Source organism: Motacilla alba, chromosome 3, assembly GCF_015832195.1.
Source record: "Motacilla alba alba isolate MOTALB_02 chromosome 3, Motacilla_alba_V1.0_pri, whole genome shotgun sequence".
NCBI classification, from domain to species: domain Eukaryota; kingdom Metazoa; phylum Chordata; class Aves; order Passeriformes; family Motacillidae; genus Motacilla; species Motacilla alba.
In genome coordinates, this window is record NC_052018.1 from 53304503 (window position 1) to 53319296 (window position 14794).

General features: G+C 45.7%; 1 protein-coding gene across 5 annotated transcripts in view; it reads right to left on the minus strand.

Annotated features, from left to right (window-relative positions):
• Positions 1–13882, minus strand: part of SOGA3 (SOGA family member 3) — a 38019-nt gene extending 24137 nt beyond the window's left edge. For 4 of the 5 annotated variants that reach the window (XM_038132057.1, XM_038132059.1, XM_038132058.1 and 1 more), the window contains exons 1-4: positions 13754–13882; positions 10639–11579; positions 10095–10319; positions 6574–6732 (exon numbers count right to left, since the gene is read on the minus strand). In XM_038132057.1, coding sequence (XP_037987985.1) covers positions 6574–6732; positions 10095–10319; positions 10639–11505 — 1251 coding nt within the window. In that variant the 5' untranslated portion in view covers positions 11506–11579; positions 13754–13882. Of the gene's footprint in view, positions 1–6573; positions 6733–10094; positions 10320–10638; positions 11580–11721; positions 12387–13753 lie in introns of those variants that run through there. The other variant, XM_038132055.1, reaches the window with a different exon arrangement.
• Positions 13883–14794: the final 912 nt, after the last annotated feature.

Sequence of the window (14794 nt, forward strand, 5' to 3'; positions counted from 1 at the left end):
CTGATAGACTTAGTATTGGAAACTCCAAAAGACACAGGAAGGAACTGGTCTTGTGAGAGCCCTATTGAATCCTCCCCTGCTGCCATCTGGTGCCAGGAGCAAGTAAATTACTGTAACTCTCCAAAGAGTTCCACTTACTGCACTGAGCCTGTGACGATGAGCAGCTACAGCAGCCTCTCATCTCACTCTGCTTAACCTTGCTCCCTCCATCACCAGGTGTTTGAAATGAGGCTCTAACTCTGAGGAAAAATAAAAATATGAGGTGCAATTATGATGTGCTTGGGACACAGCACGATGGAGAAGACTTAAACTTTCTCTTTCAAACCAGAACAACCGAGTCTCAATCTCCAGTGCCCAGCATGGCAAACAAACAGAAGCTACAAATCCATGAATATCCACATAGTTATGACTTCACTGGGATCACAGGGACCTGTCAGGATAGCTCACATGCCTGGAGTGCAGCAATGGATTGATGAAAACTCTAAAGGTGAGGAAGAAGGGTTTGGCTCTACAGAAAAGGTCAGTTCAATTGCATTTGGTGCTGTCCTGTGACAGGTGATGATGGGCCAGCTGTGAGCTATGGGCAACAATCAGAGGACAGAGGAGCACCCTCTGAAGTGTCTCCTGATTATCTGATGCACAAAGGGAAATAGATGAAGCTTTTTTTCAGACAACTAGCAGTCACATGATTTCTCCAATGGATTGAAGACAATTTTTGCCACAGGTGATGAATACGTCAGCTGTAGCAATTGCTTTGATGGTCCTCTTGCAAACAAGGAATCAGTGGTCAGAGGTTTAATGGTCAGTGGTAGCATTGGCAGCACTGGCTGTGAGATGGTGAAGTTTAAGGTGCTTAGAGAAGGGATGGAGAAGAGTACTAGGCGAGGAAATTCTGAAAGCTTCCAAATGTGTAATGTTACTCTTGGATATGGCTACCTTGCCTGTTGGAAATGCTGCAAACCACCACTCTTTATGAGACTTGTTTCCAGTTTCTTGCAACCTCATTATATTTTAAGCATTGCAGATTTTCCATACCAAGCATCTGTCTTGGGATAAGTTACCAACACTGTTAATATTTTGGGAAATTTAAGCAAATTATTCAGCTCTTTTTAAGATGACAATATTCTTGTTTGCTCATTGTCAATTATTCTAGCAACTGTTCTCTTGAGACATCCCAATATGTCTGTGTTCCAGACCATTTTTGTGTTTATATACAATGTATACCTCATACTTTCCTAACTCATCAAAAGGATGACATAACCTTTTAGAAATTTTCCATTGCTATATATTACCCGGTAATTATTCATTGGAGCTTACCAGTTTGGATTGCTGAAAATTCAGTATTTATAAATTACCTCACCCTCTCCCACTGCCAGCTATCAATCTGCACGTTTTCTCCAGCTGACAGATTATGTTCCAACTCCAGGGCCAGAAGGTAAAGTCAACTAGTCCTGCAATTGCTGCTCCATGAGGGTCTGGATAAAGCTGAAGTCAGGCATTAGAACCAGAAACCTTCCTTCAGGTGCTCACAGTGATACAGCTGCTGTTTCCTAGCATAGAGTGATCCTCCACTGCTCTCAGTCCAGATGCAAAAATGACAAGCTAAGGCTTGGAAACAAGGAAAGGAACAGAACAAACCAAGGAAGCTGACAGATTTGCATGAGGGGGCAGAGGAACCAGGGAAAAAGTAAAAATTTCACAGCAGATAGAAGTTGTAGCTAAGAAATGGGGATAATATATTTGAAGCAGAATAAGAGCAAAATGAACTAGAAAATTCTTGAAATCCAGAGAGGAGATTGGACACTCGCTAAGAGTTGGAAGGATGCAGGGAAGGAAGGAATGGTGGGAGAGAAGCACAAGACTGGGACTCAGAAATCAGAAGACAGCAAAATAACCACTACTATCAAACATAAAACAAAAAGAGAAAAATAAAAAGAGAAAAAGAAAGAAAAGGAGAAAGTGAAAGAGAAAAAATAAAAAGAAAGAGAAAGAGAAAAAAGAAAGAAAAGAGAAAAGAGAAAAGAGAAAAGAGAAAGAAAAGAGAAAGACACAGGATCAAGACTGAGTGAAAGAACCTGGAGAATGTGAGACTTTGTGAGTTACAGAAGAAAGACATGAAATAAGTGGTTGTGGTTAAATGGCAGGAGAATGGGCTTGAAAGAAAGGGTTATGAGAAAGAAGAGATACTGGATTTTCATCTGAGAAAAGTGAGGCAAGCTGGTATTGTTGATCAAGGGGACTGGGACAGCATCTTACCAGATCTTTTGCATTGTGGGTTTGTTGGTTTGAGGTGTTGTTTGGTTTTTTGGGGGTTTTTGGGGGATTTTTTTGGTGGGTTTTTTTTTTTGCTCGTTTGGGGGATTTTTTTGTTCGTTTGGTTGGTTTTTTTGCGAGGATGGGGGTGTTGAATTTGGAGTTGTTTGGGGTTATTTTATAGCAGCTTTTGTAGTGAAATTTCCAGCTATCTTTCTGATGTCTATGCAGCCTGAACATTCAGAGGTGTACAAAGAGCTAGTCTGTGCTTAAACAGGGCAGGCAAAGGTTACAAGAGTAAGCAGAAAAGTGTAATTACATTCCTGTGGTCCCACAGCAGGTTAGTGTCAAAATAAGGAACAGTGTTCAGATTTTTCCTGGCAGCTCCAATGCCCAGTTCCCCAGATCCTGTTGCCTTCTTCCATTTCCATGCAGTGTATGAACCAGATTGACAAGACAGGCATCAATACAGCAAAACATAGAGCCATGTAGGGAGGCATAGACCCCTCTGCCTGCAGTCTGAACTGAAGGGACCAAAGGCATCTCTGGTTCACGTGCCATGGTTAGCACAGGGTCTGTATCTGAACTAAAAGTCTATGCTCAGAAGAAGAAAACGGTGGCTTGACAACACCACCCTAAAGCAGCTGTAAGAACTGAGCTGCCCTGCATCTGCCCAGCTTGGAGCAGGAGCAGAGCAATCTATACCCATCCAGAGAGACACATATCCCCGAGAAACACGGTGCTTCTTGCCATTCCATGTCTGCACTGCAATGAGGATCTGTAAAGCCCAGGGTCCAGTACAACTACCCTATTTTCCCCCTACTTCATGTGTCTCACAACAAACCACTAAACCTCAGCTAACTGGGTGTTTGCTGCATAGCTACAACAAGCAAATGAATTTTTAGTTCATGATAACAGAAAGGTCTATAAGCATTAGCTAGGCCTTACTTGTTAACAACAAATTAATGCAAGTTAATTAATAAATTAATCAATGAACAATATGTTCATTATTATTAACCTGCTAATTTTTTTAATATCTGAAAAATTACATCTAGCTACTGTTGGTTTCTCTTTCCTGCTAGGAAACAATTCCTCTACTTTGTTTTCAGCTTCCCAAAAAGGATTACAGTTGATAGCAACCAATATTAAAGAAGAAATCAGCAGCAGTTGCTACAAATAAAACCAACACAGATTAAAAATCCTGTGTGTCTGTGTGGATATATGCAGGAATAACTTTCCATCAAATAGCTGCAGTTTGGGGGACTGAGAGCAAAAGTAACTGATAAAAAATGTATGCAGTGTTGGAACACCTTCCAAATCCTGGATGCTTGCAAGCTTCTGCAGCCATCAACAACAATTTGAATTTGTTGTGGAATTTATCATAATTTGTTTTTTCCAAAAGCTACAAATCAAGAAGGCAAACTGCAATTACTTCTTTATATTAATGGACAAATACATTCACATGTCTATATTCATGCAAATGTTCACTGGAGAAGTCCAGATTTGACTCTAAACCAACACATCTGCTAGCTTTTATCTTTTCTACATGTTTTCAGTCAAGTCTCCATGCTTTTTGAAACAACAGAGAATCCACGAACAGAGAACTTTGGCTTTGGTCCTGCCCTAGAGACTACCTACCAAAGCATTATGCTTTCTTTCTTACATTTTCTATTAAGTCATATTTTAATTCTCTGATATCTCACACTGTTCATTATTAAAAAAACAAGAAATTTCACACAGCAGTTTTACATAAATAGATTTTAAGAATGGAAAGGTTTGGGTTTCTGCAGTACATCTGATGACAAAAGTACAGAAATCAATCATTACATCTCCAAGCATTTTTACTATGCTGGGAAACAAAAATGTTTCTTTGTCTTTAGAGCGATACTTTCCCATTAATTCTATGCAAAATAAAGCAAAGATCACAATCCAGACAAAAGGTCTTCCCCATATTTCAATTTAAAATGAGTAGAACTCCCTTAAGCAGGAGATTCCATTGGTTATAATGGCTGAATTGAAATGAGAAAAGATTGTAAATCCATGAAATTAGAGGAAATAACTCACAAACAACCAGAAAATTAACATTATGACTACCTGACAGTGACATTTAAAATGCATGAAACCTTCAATTGCCAGAGAAGAAGAAAAATTATTTGTCACGGAAAAATTCTAATGCAGACTGCTTTCAGTTGTTTTCATGGGGTTTTTTTTGTATTAACATTTGAATGGCTTCTTCACAGATTCTAAATTTCAATTCTTTAAGATTTACTATTCTTTACAAGCATGTTTCCACGGGTCCCCCAAGTCACGGTATATTTGCAAAGCGCATAATAATTTGACTTTGCTTCAAACTTGTTCTTCCTCTGACTTGCACCTCCTCACCTATCCTGCAATTTCCCCTATGCTGTGCTGAAAGTCTTGGCCTGAAAATTAGCATTCGCCTGATGAAAGCAACTCAGCAGCCTATTTGAAATACATAAATCCTGCTGATTATGATAACACACATAATGACCGTGCAAGGCAGCTCTTCCTACTTCAGTATAAGGATGTATTTCTGACTCTTTGTCCACTCCACCCCTACTATGGTGTCAAGCCTTACTCCACGTTTTCATTCTGGCTCAGTGCCCCCATTCTGTGCCACTGGGAAACATCCATCTGCTTCAGCTTCATGAAAACCATTATTGTGTAACAAGAGACCCTAAACATGACACCATTTCTGGAGCCTCCAGCACCCTTTCATTGATACCAACAGCAAAACCAGAAAGGGCTAAACACTTAAGCCAAAGAAAGGAGTGGAGAGCAGTGTGGGAGCAACAGAATCATAGCTCTGCATAGTGGGCCAGAGGGAAGAACCACGATAAGCAGAAAGTGACTAGTGATGACCGGGGTGAAGAAGTCCATTAACTGGCTTAATATCAAAGAACACAACTATTAAATTGCCACCAAACATCACTGTAATCTGAAGATGCTTCAAAAAAAGCAAGGCAAAACGATTTTACAGCAGTATAACCTGTTAGAGAGAAGGAGGAACCAGAGATGAGAACCTAAAAGGAAGCAGAGTCTGAATGGACAAGAATAACAAAAACTTTGGAGTAAAGCCAATCTTAAAGACAAGTTACAAGGATAATTACAGAAAGATCATGCTCTTATCAAGAGGCTAGTCCAGGAAACCAAGCTCTATTTAATGGCAGTAACCAGAGAGAAAACAGAAGGGGAACGTTTCAGGGAGATGAGGGGAAACCTGGCTAAGGCTCAGATTTTTTTCATGTCCTTTTAAAATCAGCAATTATCTGGGAAAGCAGCAGAAGGGGGAACAAACCACCTGTTTAACCTCTACAAACATGCTTGAAATTCAGTTCCTGTAAAGAAAACATTTTAATATTTTTAATACTAGATTACTTAAAGGACTCATTTGCAGTTCCTAAAAATGTCCTATCATCATACAACTGAAAATTTCCTGCCTTTTTTGACAACTGAAATACATCTCTTCTGCTTAATACAAGATCAAAGAAGACAGTGGTGTTCTTACTAGGGAATATTCCTAAATGTGAAAATTGGGGGCATTCATTGAATTTTAAATCTTGAAGAGGAAACAGGAGAGACATTTTTAAAATCTCTTCTGAGAAGTCATTCTTAGACAACAGTTTCTCCTTTTACTGCTGCTTTGTTATCTCTGTCAGCCTGGCTAATACTGCTATAATGCAATTTTCTGCTTACTTAATGGCATGGTATCTTGCATCTATATAATGGCAGCTGGTGTAATTTTGAAGATTAATTAGATAGAATGAAAAATTATGCTTAGATTGAAAAGCCAGGTAGAGTCTCTCACTTCTCAGTACTCCAAAGAGCGTGACTGAACAAGACAGCGAGATGGCTAGATTCCCAGTCTCAGTGTGCCTGCTAGTCCCTAGTAGTAGTTAGCAAGGGAAGAACTACTGGTCTTTATAAAAACCTGTGGGAAATATCATCTGCAAAGTTAGATGTCTCTGGCACACTTGAGCACACTTCCTATGTGAATATTTATGCAGGTACAATGCATCAAAGCCTCTGAACTCTTGTTACCACTAATTTCACATATCCCTCCTAGTAGAGAGAGAAAAAAAGGCACCACTTGGTTCCTGTTTTGCCTAGACATCACCAATTATTTTAGTTTCTTCTCAGCTTCGCAACCATCAAGTTGTACTTTAGCACTCCTTGCAACTTTCAACTTTTGACTGCCGTATTGTTTGCCCTCAAAACAAGTTGTAAAAGAAAAAGAGTTCATCAGTAAGAATCTAAGATCTTCAAATAGTTGGTGTAGGAATAAATAGCAATACTAACCTCCTTCATTTTTTCCAGTTCATTCTGTAGTGCTTGTTTGGCAATTTCAACTTCTATAAGCTGCTGTCTTAATTTTTCATTTTCATCTTCTGTTATAGTACGTTTTTCTTCCACATTTTCTAACTCGTGGTGAAGTCTCACCGACACATCTTTTGCAACCTAAATGAAATGGTATATCAAAAGAAGGGTTAAAAAAACATTTACTGCTGCAGTGCTTAGTGCCTAAGCAACCATTTAAAAGTTAATTCTGGGTGTTTTGATGGAAAAGGTATGTAAGAAAACAGGTAGACAAGAACATCCACAGACAGAATTTGAAATAATTCCAAATTCAAGCCAATTCCTTCCAAAAAATGATACATTATCCCTATGGACTTCACTGGAAACCATATTAGACATTAAACCCCAATTCCTTCTTAGGTTCTGTCACATCAACAGTTAAACAGGACCTTCACTATTCCTGGAGACAGTGCATCATCTATCTTCTCTCAACTACAGCTAGCTTATGCTTTTCAATGCCCAAAACCACACACCCTTTAAATACTTGACACGCAACAACACTAAAAGCAGGGCCCATCTTCTCCAGGCCTTCCCTACCTGTGTCTATCTGTGACCACAAATGGACACATGTTCATTTTGACTCTGCTAGTTTCTCTCTCCTTGGTGGACAATCAATGAAAATATTTACAACTAATGGCTCATTTTAAGATTAAAATATAAACAAACAACATTTTTACTGGCGTTGTGTTCACACAAACGAAAATGAACACTAAGGTTTTTTGGTCGTTTGGGGGAGTTTTTAATGCATTTTCACAGCAATAGAGTTAAAAGGCATGTGACAAGATCGAATTCCTCCTCCTCAGGAAAAGTAATGAGAATCTTGCCCTGCAAGCCACTTGCACTATATTTTGTGAAACCACCAGCAATTATAATCACACATCAAAAATATTTAAATATACACTAATCACTGTGTTGATGCTGATTTAGACACACAGACACATAGTTTGAAAAGCCTAATTTCCTGCTTTTTTTAGAACACTGGAAAGCATAATTAATCGAACTTGGCATTAGCTAGGGGAGTTCAGCGAGCTGTCCTTCATGGCTTTCACTCAAACCATCTTTGTGTTAGTATGTGTCAGAAGTTCTTTGACATACTAAAACTCTAGAGAAAAAATAGCGGTAAGCAAGCATCTAGAAAGATCCAATGTATCAGAAATCAGCAGCAGCTAGTGACTCAGCCTCCCTCGACAAGAAACCCAGTGTGTGAATTACAGATACAACACTGCAGTGTAGCACAAGATCATTCAGTAACCTCCCCCACTGCACACGCACTCAAGACACATAATGCCCAACAGAAAGAGTGAGTGGAGGGGAATTTCAATTATAGCCATAGTCCAAGAGACTGCAGAATGAGCTCAGAAACACACCACAGGGCTTTAGCTTGATGTCTTTTCCTACACGTAGTATTAAACTGCTCATCTGGCTGTCCAACTAAAGTAAATGGAAAATCATGGGGGATATTTAAAACAGCACCCTAATTGAACCTATAGTCCGGATCAGTAAATAAAACCAAATTGTAATATAATTCCTGGTAGCTAATTTTTTGATACAAAAATTGGTGGAATAGTTATTAATGCAGAAAAAAATACAGAGCATTGTAGATCACATGGGAAATGGGACTCACTTATGCAAGATATATTTTAATCCAGGCATATGCAAGATACATTTTAATACAGCTGTCTGCAAGACTGTATCTCTGAAGGATCAAGTTCCCTAGTATATTGCAAGATTAACAATATCAATTTGGATAGTCTTTCCTCAGAAGAGGACTTGAAAACACTACAGAAAACCACACGAGTTATAATTATGGTTAGCCAGCACCCAGAACTCTATTAGGCAAAAATTTGGCATTAGACATTCATCCCTACTCCAAAGCAGAACACATTCATGAACAGTGAGAACACTCTGCAAGAACACTGCTCCTTTCCAATGAGTCAGTCACACTGGGAAACACATGGGAGAAATGCTAATTAAAGCAAGCTCTTTGTCCAGCTAAATCCAAGGCCTTCACTTCTATCTCCTATACTGGCAGACAAGCACCTCAGCAGAGGTGCCCTCAACAATTCCCTCCCCAGCCTGCATGTGTATGACTTGCTAAATAAAGTAACACTGAGCCAACAAAGAAGCCAACTCTATAAACTGGAATCACAGTTCACTTGGCATATGAAGATCCACCTTCAAATTCTGCCTGCAAATGTGTGTGTCTCAACTGATCACCTAAGCATCATTCTGAGCATGAAAAACGTCCCTTGTTTCAAACAGAAATCCCATGAGAAGGTGGTGATTCTGCTTCTGATCAGGAAGACTCTATTTTGCCAAGAACCACATGGGTAGCTGTATTTATAGAACTGTCACAGCCACAACAGAAAACGTGGGTTTTGAATACGCACAAAAAAGCAATATCAAATAGAAATTTTAATAATAGCGATGACAAGCTTTAAAACTTCCAGAAAAAAATGATCCAAACCAGGTCTGAGAATGATGTATTTATCCATCACATCCATCCATCGTATTTATCAGAAAGAAGTTAAAAAATAACCTTGTTTGTAATCATGTATTAAATTCACATTTTTAAACTGCAGCCCACAGAGCCCATGTGCCATGGGTAACTAGAGTCCTCGGCAGAAGTGTGGCCAATCAGCTCACATTTGCTATACAGAGGTCTGCACTTCCATGAGAAAAGATCAGTTGACTGGGAAACCAGTCAACTGAAAAATGTTTAGGTGTCCTGATTCAACAGGAGTACTTCAATATCTAGTGAATGGAAGCAGAAATTAAACTTCCAACTGTGTCAAGAAAGGTTTTTTTCTCTGTAATTGGAGCAATCGAGAATGGAGATGATGGGTATTTTATCAATGACAATCTTTAAACAAGGACTGAAACTTTTCCTTAGCAAGAGGCTGTGGTTCATTCAGATCTAATGGATGAAATGCAGTTGATGACACACTGAAATTTGATGGGTTTTGTCTACGGTTTCAGGTGGATGTGAAAACCCTTGGATTCATTGAATATGACAGCAGTTTTTTTACTGATGGAAACAGAGTAAGGATTTATGTTGTGACTGCAAGTATTCAATCTGCTTACCCCCTAAAATCTTTCACTAAAGAGTAACAAAATCCCCTCAAAGTCAATGGGGCTGTTTGGTGAGATTGGTTTAATTTTGCAGTGGAAGGGTATGTTTTGCATTTATCATAAAGAGTCCAAAACCTTTAGCTTCTAATTTGCTTTTGAGTAACTCCTTGCACATTGCCTTTACAAAAAACGATAGGACTGAAGCTGAAAATAGCCTGTCTACATACAGCAAGGGCTCCTATTACCAAGAAGAGCTCGGCCATGGCTATTCCATGAGCTGCACTGGGTGCACAGTGGAATGGATGGAAACGCCTGAGTCATGAGGACCAAGAGCATGGTTGTGTCTCCATCTGAGACGCTCCCTTCCCCTTGACACCTGCTCATGTCTGTACCTTGAGGTCCTGCTCCATGCTGCGTATGAGCTCGTTGTCGATCTCGCCAGTCTGGGCGTAGCGGAGCCTCTTGCGCTCAGCCTTGCGCAGCCGGTACTGAAGGATCCGGCAGTTCTTGTTGGCTCGCTCCAGTTCATGGCGCATCTCTTGAAGCTGACAAGCATCCTCCTCAAAGAAACTGTCCCTCATCTCGTCCATCTCTGTCCTCAGCTCATCTATTTCGTTCTGGCACGGGGGCAAAAGGGGACAGGGACGCAACAGGTGGGTCAAAAGCACAAATGTCAGTACGTGTAGGGGAAGGCAGCCAAAATGGAGCTCCGCCCCGCAGGGAGGGCAGGTAAATACAATCCAGCTCATTATAAGCACCGCAACGAAGCAGGGAAGTGGCACTGCCCGCACATCCCACAACAGAGCCATCTTAACGCTGCTTCCAGCGCTCCTGCCGCAAGAGAGGGAGGCCGGGAAGATCCTCCCGTCGGGATGCAGCCCGGTCCCCGCCCGGCCCTGGTTCTCCCCCACCCCCGTCATCGCCCCGGCCCCTCACCTTGAGGCTCTCGTTCTCCTCCCGCAGTTTCTCCATCTCTTCCTGCATCTCCTCCTGCAGGTGGGGGCTCAGGGCGACTTCGGGGCCGCAGCTCCTGCCGTCGCCTTCCGCCTCGCCCTGCCGCAGCCCCTCCGCCCCGGCCGCCGCCATGGCAGCGGGCGAGGAGGCGGAGGCGGCCGGGGGAGGCTCGGCCGGGGCGGCGGCCGCGGAGGCGGCGGAGGCAACGCTACCGCTGCTGCTGCTGTGGTTGCTGCCCTTGGTTTGCATCTGGGCGGCCGCCGCCAGCCCTTTCCTGAGATGGAACTGGATGAGCTCACTTTGCAGGCATCCCTCCTTCCAGTACCCGCCGCCGCCCGCCGCCGCACCGCGGCCCTTCCCCGCGCCCGAGGAAGATGGAGGCGCCGGGGCCGCCTCCCCCGCGCCCTTCAGCGGGGACCGCCCCGATTTCCCCCGCCACTGCCTGGGCGGCGGCGCCGCCGCCCCCTCCCGCTCGCCCCCGCCGCCCCCTGCAGGGGGCGCCTCCTCGGCGGCGCCCGGCGGCGGCAGCGGCTCCTCGGCGGCGGCGGCTCCTCCTCTCCCGGCGGCGGCGGCGGGCGGCGGTTCAGCACCGGCGCCGGGCTGGACAGCTCCCCGCGCCGGCTTCTCGGCGGCGCGGCCGCGGGCGGCTCGGGGGGCCTGGCCGGGCGGCGGGCGCGTCGAGGCGGCTTTGGCGGCGGCGGGCGCGGCTTTGGCGGCGTTGGGCGGCGGGCGCGGGGCGGCGTCGCGGGCCCGGGCCGGCGAGGATGCCCGCGGCTGCTTCCTGCCGCTGCTGCCCTCGGGATGCAGGCGCGGCTCGGCGGCGCCGCCCCCTGCAGGCGGCTGGCTCATGGCGGCGGCTATCTCGGGGACGCGTCCATCACCGGCGGTGTCCTCCGCCTCCTCCGCCGCCGCCGCCCCGGGAGCTGGGGGAGGAGAACCGGAGAAGAGGTCGGGGTGGGGACGGGGATGGCGGGGAGACGGGCTTTCCGGCCACGGCGGCGGCCGGCCTGCCCGCTCCTCGCCATCGCGGCGCCCCGCCGGCCCCCAGCCCTGACCCGCGCCCACCTGCGGGCAGAGCGGTCTCCCGGAGCGGCCGGGGAGAAGCCGGCCGAGGCCGCAGCCCAGAGGCAACCGGAGCGGCTCATGGAAGGGCCCGAAGGGCTCGGCTGAGGCTGAGACCTGTTCCCGCTCCGCCTGCACCTAGGGGCGTTTCCCCAGCCCCGATGCCGAGCCTTCCCCCACCGGACTGCCATACCGGGGATGAATTTCCTCCCGCGCACAAACTTCCCTCTCCTTTGTCCTCACCACTAAGCCTGGGTTGCTAATGCACCTGTCTGCCTGCTAAAAGGCCTCGTCCCAGTGTCTATCCCAGCCGAGTGGGGGAAAGCTGCTGTACAAAAGGCTGCACACGTGGAAGCAACTACAGATTTCCCTTCATCTTTGACAGCGACTCTTCCGGGGCAAGGTGACTCGGGAATCGAGGGTCATAAAGGAAAGGGGTTTTGCAGTCAGCTTCTAAACACACATTTGCCCCAGTTTTTTATCCAGAGGTGCTGTCAGGACTTGAGACCGACTCATGTTTGTTACCAGTTATGCATATCAATAGGTTATATAGGACTCAGACGTAATCACTCCAGCAGATTTTCAAAACAGAGGAAGCAAGGAATACACCATGACCCAGAACAAAATGTTAGGTGGCATTCTCTGAAGGATGCTCACTTGACAATTTACCCCCATAATGACACAACCAGAGTTTTCATGACCACAACAGATTATGAAAAAGGGCTGTTACAAGCCACATGTCCCAAATATATTCTGAAAATAATGGCTATGATCTGCAAACTGTTTTCACACAGCCTTTATTCAACTCTCCTTAGGGAGAAAACATGGGCAGCAGCAGAAATGACAGCATTACTATCATGGCCTGCCCCTTCCCTCCTAGAACAGGAGGGAATGGCTTAACCATTCCCTGCTAGGGCAGGGAATAAAGAAAGAAGCACGACTGGGCAAAATCAATGTAAAGACTATACCCTGCCCTGACAATTGGTTTACTCCCTCGAACATACTAGACAATGAGGCTGTGTTTGCTCTGCTGTCACTGGCAGGAGGACATAATTTCCTCTCAAATGCACTGCCATTAATAACCTGATTTAAGCCAATATTCTGGAAACTAATGCTCAAAATGACACAATTTGGCAGACACTTCCCAAGCATTAATTAGTAAAAAAAAAAAAAAAAGGCACATAGGCATATAGAGCTATAAAACTTGTATGACAACACTTTATAATAAAGATTTTCTTGCATTTCTATTAGCCACCACAAACAGAATTCCCACCCTACCATTGTTTGGAGCTATACAGGTATGAAACATAAGAAATGTAATTCAAACTGATCATCGGGAACCCTATGCTATACCTGAATCTGTTAGAGAACTTTCACTGCAACTAAGACATTGGACTCAACCACGACCACGACCTGCCAGAACACAACCCCTTACCCTGCTGCATGCCCCAAAATCCAAGATCTGCTACCGCCTAGGGTTAAGTTGGCGGATATATATATATATATATATACACATTTTTAACTGGCACAGCGAAAGCCCCGTTTGAGATCAAGTCCGAAATCTCTGTCCTCACAAAACTCCGCAGCTCGACCTTCTCCCCAGAGACAAACCCACGTGGCGCCGGGACGCGGCGTCTCCGCAGGTTTTCCTGTCGAGAACAGCTGTCCAGGCGGAAAAATGGGTAAATAAATGGAAGCAACAAAAGGGAGCAGTCCGGTGGCTCCACGAGCAGCGCGGGACTCTCCCGTGCCCCGAACTTCGGGCAGGGCATCCACCTGGCCCTGGCTCTTTCGTCCTACCGGGCATCCGCCTCTGCCCCGCCGAGATTTCGCAAACGCATTTTAAGATTTAGGGGCGCTTCTGCCTTTTGTCCTGGTTTAAAGGAGCGGAAGGGATTTTTGAAGGTCCCCCCTCTCATACCTGGCGGGTTTATTACATCCGCATTAGGAATAATATTTCCTTTTTGCGGAGAAGAAAAAAAAAAATTAGAAGGGAAAAAAAAAGGCTTGGATCTAAAGCATCTGCATTACTCACCACCACTTTGTCCGCTGCCCGGCTGGCGAAATGCATGCACGGAGAGCCGGGCACCGCACACGAGGTACCCACCGCTGCCAGAGCCTCTTAGGAAAATGAAGCAATATTCATGAGCTGACCTCACTGGGCCTGGGAGACGGAAGGGGTGGGGGGGACGGGGAGGGAAGGGAAGAAAGCAGCGAAGGGAAGAGAAAGGAAAAGATTAAACGGCGAGAACCCCGCCCAGGCCTGAAGGCTGAATTACGTCCCTTCATCTATCTGCACATGGTGGAATAGGATTACAGCGCAAATGGGGGAAGGAGCAGGCTGCAAGCAAGGGATGCGCCCGCTTTCTCTTCCCAGTGCATGCGGGCAATCGATAATGAACAATTATTTAGTGTCCCCTTCGGGGGTGCCTGCCAGGGCCGGACAGGGGTGCCGGGCGTCTTCTGTACGGCCAGGGCTGCGGTGACAGAGCTTTCTTCCTTTGTTCGCCGCCCTCGCCTGCGCCCCTTCGCCCGCCGCCCCCCGGAGGGGCAGAGACAAAGGCAGCCCCGTCTCTGGGCTGCTGGAGCTCGTTCCCTGGGGTTATTTACGCGCCTCAACACGGGGACCAACGGGTCACTGACCCTTTCTTTACTCGTGCCGCGGGCAAATCTGTTTTACCTCTGCCTGTTCTATCGTGAGGTGAATTTACTTTTGCTCTGAAGCACCTCAGGAGGCTCTTAAGACTTTGCGCTTGAAGTCTTTCCCAATAACAAACAAAGGAAACGGGGGAAAGGCTTGCTGTCGTTCCCCTCCCTCCGAGGAGGAACCCTTGCCGTGCGATGGCTGAGTGTGGGAGTGTCCCGGACCCACCTGTGTCTGTGTGACCACCCAGCAAGAATAGCCTCAGGAGCAGCGGTGCTCCTTTTGGGGTCCCTCTCCCTCCTCCTGCAGCAGCTCGGAGGTCGGGGGAGCTCCTGGGCTCTGCCTCAGCCCCGGCAGCGCCTTCGCGGCGGGAGGGGCGGCGGACGCTTCCCTCCAGCCGTAGGGAGAATGGGCTTCCGGGCTGGAAACTCC